The sequence below is a fragment of the Phaseolus vulgaris genome, chromosome 4 (genome assembly GCF_051622355.1).
Source record: "Phaseolus vulgaris cultivar YP4 chromosome 4, ASM5162235v1, whole genome shotgun sequence".
Lineage (NCBI taxonomy): Eukaryota > Viridiplantae > Streptophyta > Magnoliopsida > Fabales > Fabaceae > Phaseolus > Phaseolus vulgaris.
In genome coordinates, this window is record NC_143501.1 from 16,935,184 (window position 1) to 16,957,166 (window position 21,983).

Consider the following 21,983-nt stretch of genomic DNA (forward strand, 5'->3'; position numbering starts at 1 on the left):
GACCTGATTACTGGAATGGATCACACTTATGGTTGCATTACCTAATTCTTAATGGTAATTTAACTTCACTGACCTTGATTTGAGCGTTAATGGTTATATGTGTCGGTTGGTCAGGCCGTCCGTGGGAGTCTCGATCATCTCGATCAGGGAGGTCGAGTCTTGGGCAGCTCGATCTCGTCCTATACCAGTACATTAGTAATCAATCAATCTATAATACAAATGAAAGACACTCCCAGGATAAGTTCTAAAAAAAATAAAAAGGAAAAAAAATCAAATTTTAACCCAAAATAACAATCTGAAATGCATTCTGGGAGTGCAAGTGGCACACTGTAGAGCTTACACGTGTCACAAAAGTCTCATTTTAAAAACCATCACCACGTTTCCCTCTCATTTCAAACTCTCATTTACTTTTTTTTTCATTTCTCTCTCTTCGATTTACTCTTACCTTTGTTTATGTTTTTTCATTTTGTTGCCTTTTTTGGTTTCTCTCTTTCATTTCTTTGATTTTTTCTTCCCTGGGTTTGCTCTATTCTGTCTCTCACATTTCGCCCTCTTTCATTTCATTTGGGATTTCTATACTCTGTGCAGTCACCGGTACTGTAATAGGTTTTCCTTCATATTCATGTTTGGCAAACTGGAATCCATCGTATGTTCAAGCATTGAGGTAAAATATTTTCCTTCTTTTGTTTCATTATAGGTTTTTTGTTGTTTTAATCGTTAATGGAGTAATTTTTTTTTTGGTACTTAGGGTTTGGACTTTTTCTCCATTTGAACCGTATTTCAAATTTTTCCTCTCAAAGACATTTCCTTTTTTATGTTAAACTTTACTTTTAAACTTTTTTTCACCCTTTTTCCAATTTTTTTCATTTTAAAGCCAATGTTGAAGTTGTTTTTGTTAAAGATGTGTGCTTTTCAAGCTTAATGTTTGTTTTTATATGTTTTTAATGGAGTTACTTTTTTACACTTAATGTTATTTCATTCACAGTTTAGCAGTTTCATTCACAGGGTTACAATGTCTTTTTTAAGACAATATACAAACTGGAATCCATCGTATGTTCAAGCATCAAGGTGAAATATTTTCCTTCTTCTGTCCACATGGTTGTTATCATTATGGTTGTTTTTTTAATCGTTAATGGAGTAATTTTTTTTTTGTGTACTTAGGGTTTGGACTTTTTCTCCATTTGAATTGTATTTTTAATTTTTCCTTTCAAAGACATTTCCTTTTTGGTGTTAAACTTTCTTTTTAAAAATTTTCTGACTCATTTTAATTTTTAGGAATTTAGGGTTTCCACCTTTTTCTCTCTATGTTGTGAAATCTGTGTATTCTTGCAATCTGTGTATTATTTCAGAAATTTCCAAGCAAGGGTTCATTTTTTTTGTTAAACAAAAAGGCTCTTTTGCAATTGTGCAAAACAAACCTACCTAAAATTCTCATTTTTTTTCATAGTAGGGTTTTCAGATCATTCTATGAATTTCTAAAATGTTGTACTTTATGTTTCATCCTTGTGACACATTGCTTGGACCTTGAATTGTTTACTGTGGTTTTTTATACATAGATGTATGTTCAAATGTCTTCTTTATGCAACCTGACAATTATATTTCCTGCAGTTTCATCTTTTTAAAGTCAAACAACAATTTCATTAATCGCAATGCTCAAAGTAGACACATGTTCTTTTGAATCTGAAAGCAAATTTGTTTGCATGTTTTAAAGTTTCGATTTTTTATATGCTTAATCTCCTCTGTATACAACCTGGCAATTGTTTATAGTTAAATTTGTGATATTTTTTTTATTTCTATTTGTATATTTGGTATGGGTAATGTTTTTTTTTTACATTTTTTAGTCATTAGGTTTTGTCATTCATTGAGAATTTTAAAACTCAATCTCTTGAGTTAAAGTCTGTATTCTTGGAATCTGCGTATTATTTCAAAATTTTCAACAGGGGTACTTTTTTTGTTAACCTGAAAGGCTCTTTTGCAATTATGCAAAACTAACCTACGTAAAGTTCCCATTTTTTGCATAGTAGGTTTTTCAGATCATGCTATCAATTTTTAAAATCTTGTACTTTTATTGTTTATATATATACATATATGTGTTGAAATCTCTTCTATATAGAAGCTGACAATTATATTTCCCTGTAGTTTTTCTCTTTCTAAAGTCAACAAACAATTTCATTAATCGCAATGCTTAAAGTAGAAACACGTTCTTTGGAATGGAAAAGAAATTTTGTTTGCACGTTTTTAAGTTTTGATTTTTTTATATGGTTAATATTTGCTTTTATACTCTGTCGAACTGTATATGTTATCTCATTCATTCAAAATTGCAAAACTCATTTTTTGTTATGTTTTATCTTCTTTTTGTATATTTTGTATAAATCAGACATAAATTATTTGTCACCCTTTTTAATTTATGAATTTTTTTGTGTTATGGACATTTTTTAACTAAAGTCATGTTTATGCTTAGGTCACACTATTTGCCATTTGAAAATTGAATTTTTTTTTGTCTGACAATACTCTCATTATGTTTTCTTACTATTCCTAGCCCTTTGAATTTGAAATTGTAAAATAATTTTTTGTTAGTTTGAAAATAATTATGTACCACTTCTTTACTATATATAGATATTGGTATGTTTGTGTTTCACATTGAGCATTTGCATTATACATTTTCCTTTTACTCAAAAGTCACCCTTACAATGTCTATGTTAAGACAAAATACAAATTCTGTCAAAGATGTTAATCCAAAAACTGAAAATTGGATCCTGATAGCAAGGGTTATTCATTTGTGGTTTGCTTCTGACTTCAAGAAAACAAAGTTTCCATTCTCCATGGAAATGGTGATACAAGATAAATATGTAAATTATTTTATCATTTTCTTTCTTATTTTTTTCTACCAAAGTTTAATGTAAATTTTATTAATCATGGTTAATGTTTGTTGTTATCTTTCAGGGTGATAGAATTCATGTTTCCGTTAGAAGAAAACTAATTTATAAATTTCAAAACGATATTTTTAAGGATAAAGTTTATTCCTTCAATTTCTTTAATGTGTCTACTAATTCAGGATCTTATAGAATAACCTGTCACCAGTTCAAAATTAATTTCCAGTTTGGAACTAAGGTAACTTGTGTAGGTAATGATCTGGTTTCATGTGCAATACCTCAGTACACCCCGATGTTTGTATTAAGAGCCCCTGGTTTTGATACTGACTAGTTAGTGGGTAAGTATCCTTATTATGGTTTTAGTTGAACAAATTTCTTTGCATATGTGTTTAAATATTTATGTTTTTACAGTTGTTATTGGAATATTGATCGGTGTGGGCACTGAAAGAAAGCTCAATAGAACAGGGTCATCAACTAAGTTAAATGTCATTTCTATTGAAGCTGATGGGTAAGCTAATATTTTGTCCTATAACCAATCCAAAATGTGTGTTCTTACAATTTTAATTTTAATTTACAACAACTTCCGCACGGAGTGTACTTTATTTGGTAACTATGTTGATGAGCTGAATGCATTTCTGTCACGTGGAGAGTTGCAAAATGTTGTCATCAGTGTGCAGTTTGCTAAAGTAAATATTTTTCAGGGTATGTGAAGTGATGAAACTGTAATTTCATTTTTATTTATTGAATTTAGATGATTTTTGTTATAACACAATGCATTATATTTCAATGCAAACAAGGTTTGTCTACAAAATTGCTTGGACTGTAAGAAAATAATATATAACATATAGTCTAAAGAGACAATCGAACTTAAGAAAATGTTAGTTTAATACATACTTTGTTATTCGATAATTATGACCCTTTCTAACCACAATTTTAACATGTGTATTGAAAGTACAAATTCTCCTACTCAGGGACTGAGTCAATTGTGTGATTATGGAAAGCAAAATGTTGAGGATGAATTCATCAACTTGAGTCATAAAAACACTATTCAAGACCTGAAAGATTGCAATGAGGTATTAGTATTGTTTTTTAACAGTTTATTGAAATGGATTGTGCATAGTTTAAGTTGAAAAGAAAGTAAAACATATTGTAGGTGATGATGATTGGTGGTACACAGCTTGCTTATGTAGTAAAGTTGTTTACCCAGATTCCAAAATGTTTTTTTGTGAGAAGTGTAACAAACATGTTATCAAAGTCCAACCGAGGTCATCTTTGTGTTTGTCACAATTTATTTTTCATTACTTATTGTATTATTATATTAAATATTAATTATTATTATATTAATTATATTCATTAAATTAAATTATAGATACTTTTTTGAACCTTTTTTGTATTTTATATTTCAGGTATAAGCTGAAGGTGCGAGTAATTGATGATACAAATTCCACTACTTTTGTTCTATTTGACAAGGATGCCACTACACTGATCAATAAATCTTGCGCAGAATTATTTGAAAGTCATGACAAGGTAAATTTTCCAACCATGCATATGTCTATTCATGCATATAAGAAAAGGTTAGTATATAAATTGATTTTATTTTTTTTAATTTTTAGAACGTTGACTCTGGTGTACTACCTAAAGAATTTGATCTTTTGATAGACAAAGTTGTGTTGTTTAAAGTTGGTTGTGTTAAAGATCAATCTCCTAGGTTTGACCAACCATTCCGCGTCAAAAAAGTGTGTATTGATGATAGTATTATCCAAAGGTTTTCTGATGGTCGTGTTGAAAGTGTGGTATGTTTCCTAATTTCAGTGTAGCCTGACTTACATTTTACTCTGAAATTCCTTATGTATAGTGTTTTAATTTAATTTAATTCTCATGTTGTGAAGGAACTTCATTCTCAGAAGAAAAGACTGTGCAGTGTTAAAGATGTTGAACAGGATGATTCCTCATTCCCCTGTACCACTTTCTCAGGTAATTTTCATTTAAAGTATTATTTTAAATAATTTAATAATTTAATCTTACTAATATGTCTACTTATTATTGTAGGATTTATTTAATAAATTTTCCAATGAAGTTGTTGAGTTGCAATCTGAAATTGTTGACTTAGGGAGTGATAGTCTTTTAACTACTGAAGTGGTTGCTCCACGACTTACAAGAGATTTTGTTTCACCTGCACACACACCCGATTGATAATACTTCTTCTATAGTTTTTTTTTTCTATCCGTTACATTGTAGATTACTTTTTTAAATCTCTTTATATAATATTATTGATGACATATCTTGACATTATGTTTCAGGTACATAATTACATTATAGTTAATTTTAACGTTGTAATATTTTGTTGTTTTTCAATTTTATCTGTTCATTTAGATTCATATAATGACCTATTTGTAACTGTATTTCGTACATTGTTTGTTTCATGAAAGCTCATAATATTAAAGTATTGTATTTCGTACATTGTTTGTTTCATGAAAGCTCATAATATTAAAGTATGTGAATCACCTTTTAATTAATGGTTAATTCATCAATTTACATAGAATAATATAACATTATTTAACTCATAATTTCTGTTATTTTTTTAAGGTTATTTAAATATTGTTTTGCTTTCAGAAGTCCAATTATTACATGTATACATGCCAACTAAAATAATATTTGAACATATGTGATTTTTAGTTACTGTTTTTTCCTCAATTTAATTTTTATACCTTATACCTTATATGTCGTAAACATTTTATTTTCTTTATCTCATCTTATTTTTGTTCTTACGAAAAATATTTTAAAAAATATATATATTGATAGTAATACTGAAACTCTAAAGATTGAAACACATATAGGATTGTATTCACATAAGTATATTTAGGTCGTTTTTCTTTACCTAGTAATGTGTGCATAAAATAGCAATTAAGGCACCACTTGAATTTTTATTTTTTATTTTTCATCAATTGTGTCCTTATGTATCACTTTACACTCTTATCAATGTTTTCATTTTCTCTTCCTAGATTACTTACGATTACGGTAGAAAATAATAATTACAGAACTTAAAAGTATTATATTTTAAATTTAATATTATTTAAGTTTTTAGATATTCATTTCTATTCCTTATTATATATTTCATTATATAATATATATATATATATATATATATATATTTCACAAATTATAATACATTGTTCACTGTTTTAATTTATTATAATATAATACTAATTAATCATATGTGGCATTAATATTATTATTATTTTGTTATAAAAATTAATTGTATTTTTTTATTAATTATTTGTTAATAACTTACTTGAACTGAAAAGACCTTATTGTATAAGGCAATGGAAAATGGAAACGTCATATGATGTAGGAATAATTCATTTTTAATTTATTATTTATTAATTTTTTTAATATTATTATTGGATTTTAATTATGTATTTATTTTTATTATTATTTAATAGTGGAACTGAAAGGAGATGTTGTTATTATAGTAAATGAAGATGAATATTCCTTGTCTGATGTGATGCTTTAATCGTAATCGTAATGAAAAAAAAGAGGTTTTGATGAACCCTAATTGTAGAGAAAAATAAATATAAAAGAAACTTTTATTCACTTGTATATTAGAGAGTAAAATACATGGTGTATATATAAGAAAAAGATTAAGACCTAGCTGAAACAGAAAAAGGAAAGTTGGGTCAAACAAACAAAGCCCAATAATTTAAAATAGAAAATTAAATATATTAACACCCCCTCAAGCTAGGGAGTAGATATTTGTCAGGCCCAGCTTGGATTTGAGAGTAGAGAATTGTGCGGAAGCAAGGGGCTTGGTGAATATGTCAGCAACTTGCATTGCAGAAGTAATGGGTAGTAGTTTGAGGAGACCAGTTTTTCACGAACTAGGTGACAATCAATTTCGATATGCTTGGTTCGTTCATGAAAAACTTGATTGGAAGCTATTTGAAGGGCAGATTTGTTGTCACAGTACAGGGTTGCAGGCTGGGAGAGAGGAAGATGTAAATCCTGAAGGAGGTAAGACAACCATTGTAACTCACATGTGGTGGTGGCAAGGGCTCTATACTCGGCTTCAGAGGAGCTGCGGGAGATAGTTGACTGCTTCTTTGATTTCCATGATATTAGGGAGTCTCCTAAGTAGATGGAATATCCAGTGACAGATTTGCGTGTGGTAGGACATGTTGCCCAGTCAGAGTCACTAAAACCACAAAGGTGAAGTGAACTAGTGTGAGAAAAATATAGTCCTTCACCAGGGGTGCCCTTGAGGTAACGCAAAAGACGTGAGACAGCTTGCTGATGATGAGTTGTGGGTGCAGATATGAATTGGCTTAAATTGTGGACAGCGAAGGCGATGTCTGGTCGCGTGTTGGTTAAGTAAATTAGACGTCCAAGGAGTCTTCTGTATTGAGAAGTGGCATCAGCATCGAGAGGTGAGCCTTGGTCGGGAGAGAGACGGGAGGTGTGATTCATAGGAGTGGCCACAGGTGCAGAGTCAAGCATGCCAGTTTCTTGAAGGAGATCAAGAGTATACTTGCGTTGACTTAAATGAAGACCAGTACTGTTGCGAGCAATTTCCAGTCCCAAAAAGTAAGTGAGATTACCTAAATTTTTTATCTTGAAGTGATGTGAAGGGATGCAGTAATTGTATTGATTTCCTCCGTGTCATCACCAGTTAAGAGCAAGTCATCAACATAAACAAGAATAACAGTGTGTTTATCATTATTATATTTAAGAAAAAGAGAGTGATCAGCAACAGAAATAGAGTAATTATTTGATAAAAGAAAAGTAGAAAGTTTGGCGTACCATTGGCGACCAGCTTGACGAAGGCCATACAAAGACCGTTGAAGCTTGCAAACATGCTGGGGAGAAGGAAGAGAGAGGCCAGGTGGGGGGTCATGTATATCTCTTCATGGAGATCACCATGAAGAAAAGCATTATTGACATCAAGTTGTTTTAAAATCCAATTTTTGGTAGTGGCAATAGCAAGCAGAAGGCGGAGGGTAGTGAGTTTAGCAACAGGTGCAAAAGTGTCTAAGAAATCAAGTCCTTCAAGTTGGGTAAACCCTTTGGCAACAACTCTAGCTTTGTGACGCTCAACAGTGCCATCAGAATGGTATTTGATTTTATATACCCATTTACAACCAATAGTTTTCTTTCCTGGAGGGAGAGGGGTAAGTTGCCAAGTATTGTTAGCAGCAAGAGCTTGAAGCTCATCTTGCATGGCAGATTGCCAAGAAGCATGTTTGGAGGCTTCGTTATATGTCCGAGGTTCAGGATGAGAATTGATAGAGGAAATAACATTTCTAAAATTGGAAGATAAGGAATTGTAAGACAAGTAATTATGAATAGGATATCTACTACTTACAGTGTTGGTTGCAGTGTGGAAATCTGCAAGATAGGCAGGTTGTCGATGAGGACGAGCTGATCTTCTTGGAAATTGGGGTGAGATGCTTCCTAGAGATGCAGGCGGTGATAATTCTGATGGAGGTGCAATGTTGGATGCAGGAGCAGAGGCACTATTTGTTGGAAGATCATAGGATAATGAGGCTGGTGGAGGAACAGTATTGGGTGCAGGAGTAGAGGCACATGGCTCGACAGGAGGTGCAGTATCAGAAAAAAAATCAAAAGCAGAATTATATGCATTAGAAATAGGGAGAGATAAAGTGTTAGGGTCCTTAGGCAAGCCACTGTCCAATTTATATGGAAAGTGGTTTTTATGAAAGATTACATGTCTTGATATCTCAATGCTATGAAACTTTAAATTTAAGATAATATAACCTTTTGTATTTTGCGGGAAACCAAGAAAAATACCTTTGATAGATCTATCATCTAATTTTTTCCTATGTGCAGTAATGGTACTAGCATAACAGAGACAACCAAACACTTTTAGAAAGGAAATGTCATATGGTTTTCCAAACAACTTTTCATGAGGAGTGATGTTATCAAGTAATGGAGTACGAATAGCATTTATTAAGAAAACAGCATGATTTACAGCAAATTCCCAAAAAATAGGAGGAAGAGTTGCTTGAAAAAGTAAAGCCCGGGTTACATTTAGTATGTGTTGATGTTTACGTTCTACAATGCCATTTTGTTGTGGTGTTTCAACACAAGATTTTTGATGTATAATTCCCTTTGAAGCATAAAAATTTGACATAGCAAACTCAACACCATTGTTAGTACGAATCGTTTTGATATTAGTTTTGAAATGATTTTGAACGAAAACAGTGAAGTTAATGATGTGTTGACGCACTTCAAATTTGTTATGCAGTAGAATAACCCATGTATAACGCGAGTAATCATCAACAATAGTCAAGAAATAACGAAAACCTTGCATAGAAGGAAATAAAAATCAGAGAGAAGCGCAGCAGAACTCTTCATTCGAAGAGCTCTGATACCATATTATAGTAAATGAAGATGAATATTCCTTGTCTGATGTGATGCTTTAATGTAGCGTATGTAATCGCACGTAATCGTAATGAAGAAAGAGAGGTTTTGATGAACCCTAATTGTAGAGAAAAATAAATATAAAAGAAACTTTTATTCACTTGTATATTAGAGAGTAAAATACATGGTGTATATATAAGAAAAAGATTAAGACCTAGCTGAAACAGAAAAAGGAAAGTTGGGTCAAACAAACAAAGCCCAATAATTTAAAATAGAAAATTAAATATATTAACAAATTATAGTAAAAATATTTAATTACAGCCCAAATTAGTATTAACAAAAATTAAAATGACAACAAATATACGCTGAAAATATGCATACCAACGAGAACAAGAAAATGTTCCTAAACTTAATCATAATGAAAGATTAATCACATCATAAAGCAAGGTTACGTACGTGACTCGTCCTCCAAAAAACATGTGTATATGTGTATGCAAAGAGTTATGGTACATACAATAGTCCTATATCGTTTAAGCGTAGATGTAAAGACAATTTAAATACACATTTTTCCCTTAATCTTTCAAGACGTTTTTTAAACACAAAATCCTAATGTAGCTTTGAACTCTAAAGTAGACAATACATCAAATGTGGTGATTGACTCTAGTGATGTTATTTCAATAGACTAAAGGTCAAAACATTGATACCATCATGACGATAAAAAAATGGTTCCAAAGGCGAACTTGTGTTCCTTTAGCCCTCAACTAGGGGAATGGAAAAATGATTTCAAAGACGGATCTTCGTTCTCCTTATACCTATAGTAAGACTTTTGTTTTGGTATGTTCAATAGTCTCGCATCGCTTAAAAATCAAGGATAATGGCAGTTTGAATACACTTTCCTCACTTAACCTCCCGAGACGCCTTTTAAGGATACAATTGTGATGGAGTTCCGAGTTCTAAAGCGAACAATATCTTGGATGCAGTGATTGACCCTAACGATGTTGTCTTAACGAATTTGAGATTGGTACATTGGCACTGTTCATGGAGATGAAAAAGTGGTTCCAAAGATGAACCCTCGTTTCCCTAAACCTTAACTGGGGGCTTGTTCTAGTGTGTTCAATAGTCTTACAATACTTAGGAATGGAAAAGTGGTTCCAAAGATGAACTCTTGTTTCCCTTAGACCCTGAATGAGAACTTGTTCTAGTACATGCAATAGTTCTACATCGCTTAGGAGTTAAGGTAAAAAATAATTTAAATACGCCTTTTAAGGACAAAATCAATGGAGCTTTGAGATCCAAATTAGACAATAACTCAAATGTGGTGATTGAATCTCAATAGACTTGAAGTTGGAACATTGTCGTCGTGTGTACTATGCAAAAGTGGTTCTGAAGACAAACCCTCATTTCCCTTAGACATTAACTACGGGCTTGTTCTGGTACATTAAATAGTAAAGTGAGTATCCCATTTAAATACTCTCTAAGTGAATGGATTTGAGATGAGAACAAGTGAATTAATGTAATTGAAAATAAATTAAAAATAATATTATATTGTGAAATGAACTAGTACGTTGACCCGTGCAACGTATGGAAAATATTACAAAATTTCACATATAAATGTTAATATTATAATAAAAAATATATTAAAAATGATTATTGTTGATAAATATAAAAATTTTAAAATTGAGCAAATGAAATTAAATATAGTACATAAAGAATTCAACATAAAATTACGTAACTTTGTTATGTTAATAACCTTCTTGAACCTCCCTTTGCGAACATATTCTGCAAAAGGAGAAGGCAGATCCTTCAAGAAAAAACAAATAATTAGTTAATAAAAGAAATACAATATAAAAACAACCATTTAAAAAGAAAGGGTTGTAAACTAACCAGATAACGTCCATTGATATGTAAAAGAGACAACTTTATGTTAAAATGTTGAAAGAGACCATTGTTCAGCGGTTCCTCCCTTGAACATCATTAAAAAATTATTAACACCATTTTCACATACCTCTCCCATATAAACAACAGTTATAAGGAATGAGTTATGACCCACGTAACGAAACAATATAGGGTGGTGGCCTTTAAACTCATAAAAATCACTCAAACTGGACCATCCATAGACAATTTAGGGAGAAAGTATATCTTTGTTATAATATACTATATGAATGTTCCCTGCACTATTGCTGAGGATCCATTCCTCACCCAATTCTTTTTCAAACTCGATGACGAATGCACGATCAACATGCCAATTCTATCCATTTTAAAACAATAAAAACACTCAAACAACTGAATAAACTGTGAAAAAATAGGAATCTCAGAAAATAAAAATAAAAATACATACCTCACCACGAATGTTAATTGTTGTAAAGAGACCTCGTGTATCAAGTTTAACAATTTCTTCAAGAGTGGGAGCCATGACAGTGAGAAAAAAAAAGTTGAGAAAGAAGGAAGTAGGCAAGAGTAATTTAAAAACGTACAAAGAAGTAAGGAGTAGGATTGTGAGTAATAAAAAACCCTATGTTACTTATTTATAGCAAACATGTATTTTCAATCACGAACCTACGATAAGCTTATTCTGAAACAACATCTGTTAATATATTTAATTTTCTATTTTAAATTATTGGACTTTGTTTGTTTGACCCAACTTTCCTTTTTCTGTTTCAGCTAGGTCTTAATCTTTTTCTTATATATACACCATGTATTTTACTCTCTAATATACAAGTGAATAAAAGTTTCTTTTATATTTATTTTTCTCTACAATTAGGATTCATCAAAACCTCTCTTAAACTTTAAATATTTAATTGTAAAAGTTTTCATAACTTTTGGGTTTTTTTTTTCTTGAGTTGATTTTTTGCTGTAAGGAAAATATCTCCAACTTTGCATCTTATAAATCACTCTTAATTCGAAAAATAACAAGACAAATTATCTTGTTAAAGAATCTACGTTTGCATTATAAATCTCAGACCAAGTATTTTTTTAAAAATTTTGGTCAAATAATGAGTTATTGAGCTTTTAATTAGAGCGTAATATGTTTTCGTGGGTCTAATAATGTATTAGTATAAAACATATATTTGTAGTTTAGAAACAACTTTCATATTCAATTTTTATAGTTTTCAAATTTTGAATTAGAAAATTAGTTGCATTTTCTCTCTCTTTTGTATTTTGTTATTTTGTTCTTCTCTCTTTATGGCCTCTTCTGTTGATTCATAGTTCCAAATATCATGCTTATTATAATTTAGAGTTTCGTTTAATGAGTATTATTAAATTAATTTGGATAATGTTTCGATCTAGTTTGACATCGTTAGACTCTTCTATTGAATGGTATGATTACTCCAATTATTGCTCAATTTTGGATTTAAATTTGAAGTTATGTGATAATTCATTTTGCATGTAAATAAGAATATGTGATACTTTCATTATCTGTTACAAATTTAAACGATAATTTGCGTTTAAACATTACCAAATTTGTATTAATGTCTCTAAGAATCTACATAGATTAACTCTATCACAAAATCTTGGGAAAATTTAGATTAACTCTATCTCTATCAAACATCTCTACTTCAACATGAAACAAGGACAATTGCTTCTGGCACCAAATCACTGCACCCAATTCCAGTGAAAAAGATGAAAATGCTCTTAAAAAAATAGGGTAGATACAAAAATAAATTCTGGATCCCCTTTTCTGGAATATGTTTATGAATTATTTTTTTTTTCAAAACAAATTTTTTGTATTGCAGATTTTCTTATTTGGAATAGGCTTTTGATTTTTGTTTCCGAATTTTTATTTCCAGAACACAAAAAGCTCTTCCAAGTCTACTTTTCCAGAATGTATTATTTTTAATTCTGGATTTTCTTATCTGGAATGGGATTTTTATTTTTATTTCTGAAACACAATAATCTCTTCTGGATTTACATTTTCGAAATGTATTATTTTTAATTCTGGATTTTCATTTCCAAAATAAAGGGTATTTTGGAATTTTAAAATTGTGTTGGGTGCAGGTTAAAAAATATTGGGTGTAGGAAGAATTTGTCTGAAACAAGATGTTGTTATATGTGCTTCAACTCATTTGATATCCCTTTAGGGCTTATGCTACCTTCACCCTATAATTGTTAACTGTACCTCATATTAAGTGAAAAAAAGGCTAAAATCTTCCTTGGTGCACCACAGAGTATTATCATCGTCATTGTCACCATCCTCTATCTGGACTGTGTTTTATGTTGGTTATTAATTCTGATTTTATTATTATTAATTTTGATTTTATTACTCTTAAACTATTATACCGTTATTATTGCATTAATGGTCAGTTTAAAGGGTTGTTAGTATTCCTATTTTATAGTTTCCAGTCATTGTAATTTTATTATATATATTATTAAAGTAAATCAAAATGAATAAGATCAGTTCAGCAGTTTTGCAATTTCGTGCAATTACCTTCAATCAGTTTCTACAACCTTTTGCCTTCTCTTATTTCCTTCAATAGTTCCTACAACTGGTATCAAAAGCTAGTATGTTATCATGAACTCTACCCAATTATCAGTCTCGATTCTTGAAGGAAAAAATTACAATTTGTGGTGTGTGCAAATGAGAGTTTTGTTTGATTATCATGAGTTATGGGATGTCATTGAGAGTGGAGTGTCTGCATCTATGAAGCCCAGACACAGATATGGGTACGGATACGACACGGACACGGACACGGAAATACGGCTAAATTGAAAATTATAGGAAACGGGACACGGCTATGTATAAATTAAAATGTAGTAATATATTTTGTTATATGAAAAAAATCAAGAAAAACATTTATAAAAATGGTATAAAAAAAAGATGTATTTATGTAAACCATAATATTTAACTTTTACATTTATTCATCTTCATTAAAAAATACAATTTCTAATTCTGGTTCATCAAGAGATAAGCTAGCAATATCGAGAATTCCATTGTCATCCAATGAAAAGTCATCTCCTGCAATATCCTATAATTTAGTTTCCTCTTTGTAATGTGAGGAGTTCCTTGAGAGAAGACGAAGATTACTATGGACAAATACTAGATCCTCTGCCCTTTTAGGTGTCATCTTATTTCTTTTTAAAGAATGTATAAAGGAGTAGGTACTTCAATTCCTCTCACAACAAGAAGAAGAACATGGTTGTCCAAGTAGTTTAAGAGCTATCTTCTGAAGTGTTGGTGCATGAACTCCATGAACAATCCACCATGATTTTGCATCCATTTGACCTCTATCCCTTAAAGAGTCAACATCGGAAAAATCTTCTCTTCCATCTGAAAAGTTTGCAAACTCTATATTTACTTGTCTCCTTACATTCGCATCATCAAAGTACCTTATAAAACATTTCTTCCTTTCCTGAGTAAGTTCCTTATCTAGATGTGGGGCAACTCTGTGTGAATCTTCACTTAACCATTCATGACTATAATATCTACATAAAAAATATAAAAACATAAATTAACATAATATTATGTACTCAATAAAATATAATTATAAAATAATATAACTATATTGTATTACCTTGGATTTAAAGAATGAGTCAGACAATGAAGTGATGTGCTACTCTTAGTCCAACGATCAGTTAATATTAACTTGACTACCTCGAAAAATGATGAGTATTCAGCTTTTGTCTTCCTTTCATGATGGTATATGACCTTTTTCACATTTTCAATCATTGAATCCCACATTTCATATACTAAGTGAAGAGTAGCCATATCCGTATCTGTTTTTCGGAGTACATAATAAATAGGAGTAGTAAAAGCAAGTATGTAATCAACCTTCATCCACCAATTATCATTCAACAAAGTTTCTTTCACAAATTGTGCACTATCGACATTATCCTCTTTGTAAGAAGACCATTCATTACTAATAACCATCTCTTGAAGCCCTTTCTTCAAACTTCTAAACCTCTTTAGCATGACTATGGTTCAAGCAAATCTTGTTGAAGCAACAGAAAGCAACTTCAATGAGTTGAAGTTATTGAACATTGATAATCTCATAGAGTGCCCCATAATAAAGGTTTTAATAAAGGTTGCATCATCAGCAATTTGTGAGATCCAAGAACATTGTTGATAAGTATCACTATTTTTTTTGGTATTTTTTGCTGCACATATATTTTTCAATACAAGATTCAAGGTGTGCACTACACAAGGAGTCCAGTAGATTGAAGGAAATTCTAATTCTATGAGAATACCTGTTGCCTTACATACAGATGCATTATCAGTTATAATTTGTACCACATTTTTTGGCTCAACCTCCATAATTGCATCTCTCATGTGTTTAACAATAAAATCTTTGTCCTTTATTTCACCAGATCCATCTACTGACTTCAAAAACATTGGTCCACTCTCAGTGATAGCCATAAAATTTATAAGTGGTCTTCTTTGAGGATCACTCCACCCATCACTAACAATGGTTACACCTTTCTGATTCCATGATTTTCTTATAGGTTGCAGAAGGTTTTCTACGTGTCTTCTTTCCTTTGAAAGTAAAGGACCTCTCAGTTTATTATATGTTGGCGGTACATACCCACTAAGATTAGAAGTATTAGCTGCAAAAGAAAAGGCACTCCTATAATAAGGACTTATTGCTAAATGAAATGGTAGTCCTGAAGAATAAAACATCCTCGCAACTTCACAATCAAGAGTATCCCTTGCTTGAATATTGAAAGCAGCTTGTAAAGAACCTTTCAGTTTTGGGTTAAGATCATTGTTGTTGGTTTGCTTTCCTTCATCAGATACATGTGGCAAAGGAACCTTCTTCTTTTTTGAATATTCTATTTTCAATGATGCTTCATTGTCTAATTTCTTGAACTCAACCAGTTTTGACGGGGTCACATTCACACAAATTCTAACTCCTCCCCCTGTAATTCTTAATAAATGAGCTCTTACTCGAGTGTAAGATCCATTGAATGAAAAATCACAAAAACTACACTTGATCATATTATTTCCACCACCATGAGTTTTTCTTAACTTTGAAACATATCTCCACAAAGATTTTGTTTCATCTTCTTGTTCCGTAGTTTGATTGGATATATTCATCTTAATTTCCTATAACAAAATAAATTAAATATAAAAGATTTACTTACATATAAAAATCAAATAAATTCATTTAATAGAAATCAAATTATAAATATAAAAAATAAAATATGTAAGAAATTAAAGATGAATTATAATATATTTTATTTTTAAAAAATATTCAATTATTATGTTATTTATTTAAGGTTATTTTATATTTTTTGTTTTAATATAATTATTAGAAAATAAATTATCTTCAATATTTAATATTTTTAGATTAAAAGTTTAATTTACCTTTATAAAATATTATTTTTTTAATAAAAATTTAAGTGAATATTTAAAATATAAAAAATTATTTTCATGTTCGTAATTTAAAAATAAAATAAAATATTTAAATTATATAAGAATACATAATATTATATAATTATATTTAAATTATTTGAAAATATTAAAAATTAAATAAAAATAAATAAATTCAAAATTACTGTATCTTTATTCAGAATTACAATGATATATTTATTTAATAAATTATATTTAAATTATTTGAAAATATTAAAAATTAAATTCAAAATTACTGTATTTTTTTCAGATCTACAATGCTGATTAAAATATTGAATAAAAAATAATCCTAATAAATATAATTATATATAAATTATTTGAAAATATTAAAAATTCAATTAAAAAAATTAAATTCAAATTAATATTGTATTGTATGTAAATTATATTAAAGAGTATACTTTCTCTCAAATAATGGTAGTAGGTATGCATTTTAATGGCAAAGAAAAAAATTTAAGAATTTCAACATTGGAATCCGAAGGAATTTATTGAATGGAAAATTGAACCGTGTGAAAGTGATATTATAATATTAAAATTAAGGATAGTTACTTACCTCTCTCCACTCTCCACCAAGTTGTCTTTTTTCTTCCTTTTCTTTCTTTCTTCTTCCTTTCTTCTTCTGGAATGCTCACCACTTTACGCCTTCTACTTGAGTTCATCAATGCTCTGTTACTGGTTCTAACTCATATTTATAGAATTTATTTTTCAAATTATAAATTTTTTTAAGGAAAAAATATATTATTTATTCTTAATTTCCTTTTTTATTTCTGGATTTTCTTAAGATTTTTATATATATTTTTATTTAAATGATTTTTTAAGATTTTATGATTTTATTTGAGATTTTAGTTAAGATTTTTTGTGAAATAAGGGTTTACATAGTGAACTGCGTCCCTCCGGCGTGTCCAAGGAGTGGACCGCGTCTCCTCTGACTGTGTCGTGCACGCACCCGCCGCGTATTCGCGTCGACGGGGTGTCGGAAGCGCAAACAGCTCGATTTTGGCCGTATTCGAGCTTCACAGGTCTGCATTAGCTGTTAATGCAACTGAGGCGCAACAAGTAGCGCATCGTGATCAGAAGAAGAAGGACAATAAAGCTTTGTATCTCATCCATCAAGGGATGAATGACGAGATGTTTGAATAGATAGAAGGAGCAACAACTGCAAGTGAGGCTTGGACCATTTTGTCAACCAATTATAAAGGTGATGACAAGATCAAGAGCATGCGTCTTAAAACCCTAAGACGCCAATATGAACTACTGCAAATGGAAACCACAGAGACTATTGATGTCTATATAAATAAAGTTCTTGCCTTGACAAATTAGATGAAGATCAATGGTGAAACACATTCGGAGCAGGCAAAGGTGGAGAAGATTTTGAGATCTTTAACTCCCATATTTGAACATGTTGATGCCATAATTAAAGAGGCTAATGACATTTCAAAAATGACAGTAATGTTATTGTCTGGTTCCCTACGAGCGCATGAGCAGCGAATGAATGACAATAATATTGAAAAACCAATTAAACAGGCTTTACAAGCACAAGCCTCAATTGGTAGCTCCTATCATAAACACGGTAGTTCATGAGGCAGAGGATGGGGACATGGTTGTAGTTATTCCAGCAAAGGTCATGGTGGCCAAAATCATGGAGGCGCTGAGCAAAACAATACTAGTTCCAATCACATTCCAAGTTCAAATAACTATTGGCGCGGAGAACGTGGTCGCGGAGGACGAGGAGACATTTATAATAAATCAAATGTGGAGTGTTATAACTGCCATAAACGCGGCCATTATGAAAATGAGTGCACATCAAAAGGTGATAATCATGCTTCCAATTGTGCTCAAGAAGATAGTGATCACAAAAAAGATGAAGAGGATCATGTAGTATTAATGACAACCACATCAAATGAAACTCCAAACAACCAGACTTGGTATTTGGATACAGGTTGCACAAATCATATGTGTGGTCAGAAGGAGCTGTTTGCATATTTGGATGACTCATTTCGCACAAAAGTGAAATTCGGTGATGGTGACTAGAAAAGGACGAATTCTTATTACATTGAAGAATGGTGATCACAGGTACATCTATGATGTTTTCTATGTAACTGACATGAAAAGTAATATGTTGAGTGTGGGACAACCGGCCGAAAAGAGTTACGTGATGCACATAGTTGAAAATTAATTCTCAATTTTTGATAAAAAAAGGTAATTTGATTCTTAAAACCTTTTTATCAAAAAAATCGCATGTTTCCAGTAGATATTCATATGGATGATTTCAAGTGCTTGAATGTAATAGTGAATAATGAGTCGTGGTTGTGGCATTTATGCTTTGGGCACTTAAATTTTCAGAGTTTAGAAAATCTCTCCAAACGAAATTTAGTGAATGGTTTACCCCATATTCATCACCCTGATCAATTGTGTGGGGCTTGTATTTTTTGAAAGAATCACAGGATACCATTTGTTAAGGAGCCTTAGCGTGCGAAATTTCCTTTGGAGCTTGTTCATACAGATGTTTGTGGCCCGACGAACATATCATCAATCAGAGGTAATAAGTATTTTTTAACCTTTATTGATGATTTTTCCAGGAAAACTTGGATTTATCTATAGAAAAGCAAGGATGAGGTATTCCACTGCTTTAAAATATTTAAAGCATTTGTTGAAAGACAAAGTGGCAGACAAATTAAGATGGTGTGTAATGATGGAAGAGGTGAGTACAAGTCTAATGAGTTCAAGAGGCACTATGAAGAACTTGGGTTGCAGCATAACATAACTTGTCACTACACACCTCAACACAACGGAGTTGTCGAGAGAAAGAATAGAACAATCATGGGCATGGCGAGGTGCATGCTTAAAGCGAAAGGTATGCCAAATTATTTTTGGGCTGAGGCCGTAACATGTGCGGTATATTTGATAAACAGATCACCCACTCGGAGTGTTCCTAACACAACTCCGATTGAGGCATGAAGTGGATTCAAACCCAATGTGCAGCACTTGAAGGTATTTGGGTCAATTACTATGCTCATGTCCCCAAGGCAACAAGATCAAAGTTGGATGATAAGGCATTGAAGACCATTTTCATTGGATATAAGCATGGAGGATACAAACTGTACAATCCAATGACAAAGAAGGTTATTATCGGTCGTGATGTTACATTTGCCGAAGATGAGGAATGGCAATGGAATGCAGCAACTGAAATGGATTCGAAAAAACGATATATTTACGTCTTGAACGATGATGTGGAAGATGGAGTCACTCTTGAAGCACCTACAGTTCAACCTGAAGTTGTAGTTCAACCTAAAGTTGTAATTCAACCTGAAGGTGCAGCTCCAATTGCAACTACGATGGAGCGACCAAGAAGGCAGCAATGACAACCTGTACACCTTCAAGATTGTGAAGTAAATCTTGATGACAATGAAGATTTGGTTCACTTTGCTTTTCTTACAGAATTAGAACATGTGAGACTTGCAGATGTCATTCAACACCCTAAATGGCAAGAGGCTATGAATGAAGAATTGATGGCGATTGAGAAAAACAATATCATGACTCAAATTGGTTTTAATATAAATGTTTCAATTAAGATTTATGTTCACAATGTCTCTACATTTAATCTTGCAAAGAATATGGTTTTTCATCAAAGAAGTAAACACATTGATATTCGATATCACTTATTGCGAGACCAAGTTGGGAAGAACATTATTAAATTGGAATACTGCAGATCAGAAGATCAGATTGCAGATATTTTCACTAAGTCATTGAAGATCAATCCTTTCATCAAGTTAAAAGATCTGTTGGGCAGGAAGGTTGTTCCAAATCAGAATTAAGGGGAGATGTTGGTTATTAATTCTGATTTTATTATTATTAATTCTGATTTTATTACCCTTAAACTATTATACCGTTATTATTACGTTAATGGTCAATTTATAGGGTTGTTAGTATTCCTATTTTATAGCTTCAAGTAATTATAATTTTATTATATATATTATTGAAGTAAATCAAAATGAATAAGAACAAGCAGTTTTGCAATTTCGTGCAATTACCTTCCGTTTCTACAACCTTTTGTCTTCTCTTTCGTTCCATAGTTCCTACATTTTATGTGTTTCAGAAAACTCATTCTGAAAAACTTATTTTGAAAAGATTATTCTGAAAGGTATCACATATGTTCCACTAAGCTTGTTTTAGAAATTGTGTTTCACAAAAATCATTTTTATAAAAGGATAAAATAGTTATTTTAAAACTTACAGAGGTGCGACGAAAAAAAACCTCCTTTTAGATGTAACTGATATGATAACAAAACCTTTCATCTCAATGGTATCACGAAGATGTTTTGCCATTTAATTGCCTGTATGAATATTTCATATTAAAAGTTGCAACACCCCATAAGTTTCGTGGTACACAACAAATAAAATATGAATCTCTTACATTACCCTCTCCTAAAACTCCTTTTTTTTTTAATTGATGATTTGGATTGCCAAATGCAAATGCATCTTGTACATATTTTGAAAATTGAGTTCTGAAATAATATAAAGTTCATATGAATGAACAAATTCATTAATCCACCCTATGTTTAGAACATTAATAGTCCTTCTAAATGCATTTTTCATATCCTAAAACTGTGATTTTGAAACAACCATTTTTAAATAACTCTGAAATTGGATATATTATTTATATTCCAAAATAGTGTTTTTGAAATCTATTTTTAATATTTTGAAACATTTTTATATTCAGAAGCTTTCATTTTTTAAATATATAGTTTGTATTTTTAAATGTAATTTTTCGTATTTCAAATTTCTCATTTCAATATTTTCTCATTATTTCAAAATTCTTTTTTAAAAAAAATTCAGAATGTCATTCCAAAAATATATACTTTTACCAACTGAATGCTTATTGTTTAAATTCTCGAATGATCATTCAAAGCTACTTTAATATTTCAAAATAACCCCTATGAAATTCAATGCATATTGTTTATATTCCTAAATAATCACCTTGGAACTAAATACATATTATTCTATTTTAAAATGACCATAAATGTATTATATTATGTATAAATACATTATGCAATGGTATAATTGTTATAAGTTTTATGTTACTCATTATACTTGAGTTATTGAATTTTGTTCAATTTACTCGTTGATTCTCCCTCCACCATATCAATTCAGATTTGTACCCAACACACGGATGCGAAATGTCCATTTTGTCCTTAATTATTTAAAAGTTGTCTTCCAGATATTCATATCCGTAAGTCAAATTATAAAGTTCTAGATATACAAATCCGAAACTAATATGTCACTTCCAAATTTTACCATCCAAAAGCTTATCTGAACAACATAAATAACCTTCTGATGTCAAGATTCGTAAGCAAACATATGAGTTCTGGATCTCAATCCTAAGCACTATTT

General features: G+C 30.9%; 1 protein-coding gene and 1 pseudogene across 1 annotated transcript; one reads left to right on the top strand and one right to left on the bottom strand.

The window, feature by feature from the left end:
- Window positions 1-2,690: 2,690 nt before the first annotated feature.
- LOC150027941 (uncharacterized) lies at window positions 2,691-5,181 on the top strand. The gene is made up of 7 exons (XM_090300965.1): window positions 2,691-2,831; window positions 2,944-3,124; window positions 3,285-3,381; window positions 4,280-4,400; window positions 4,487-4,666; window positions 4,763-4,847; window positions 5,174-5,181. The coding sequence occupies exons 1-7, from the start codon at window positions 2,691-2,693 to the stop codon at window positions 5,179-5,181; spliced, it is 813 nt and encodes a 270-aa protein (XP_090157091.1).
- Window positions 5,182-14,104: 8,923 nt separating this feature from the next.
- Window positions 14,105-16,281, bottom strand: LOC137838446 (uncharacterized; annotated as a pseudogene).
- Window positions 16,282-21,983: the final 5,702 nt, after the last annotated feature.

Bases quoted from the DNA above. Each gene is read 5' to 3' on its own strand.
- LOC150027941 (XM_090300965.1), top strand. From the start codon at position 2,691: ATGTCTATGTTAAGACAAAATACAAATTCTGTCAAAGATGTTAATCCA. The intron at 3,125-3,284 runs GTAATGATCTGG...ATGTTTTTACAG, and splicing joins AACTAAGGTAACTTGTGTAG to TTGTTATTGGAATATTGATC. The intron at 4,401-4,486 runs GTAAATTTTCCA...TTTAATTTTTAG, and splicing joins TATTTGAAAGTCATGACAAG to AACGTTGACTCTGGTGTACT.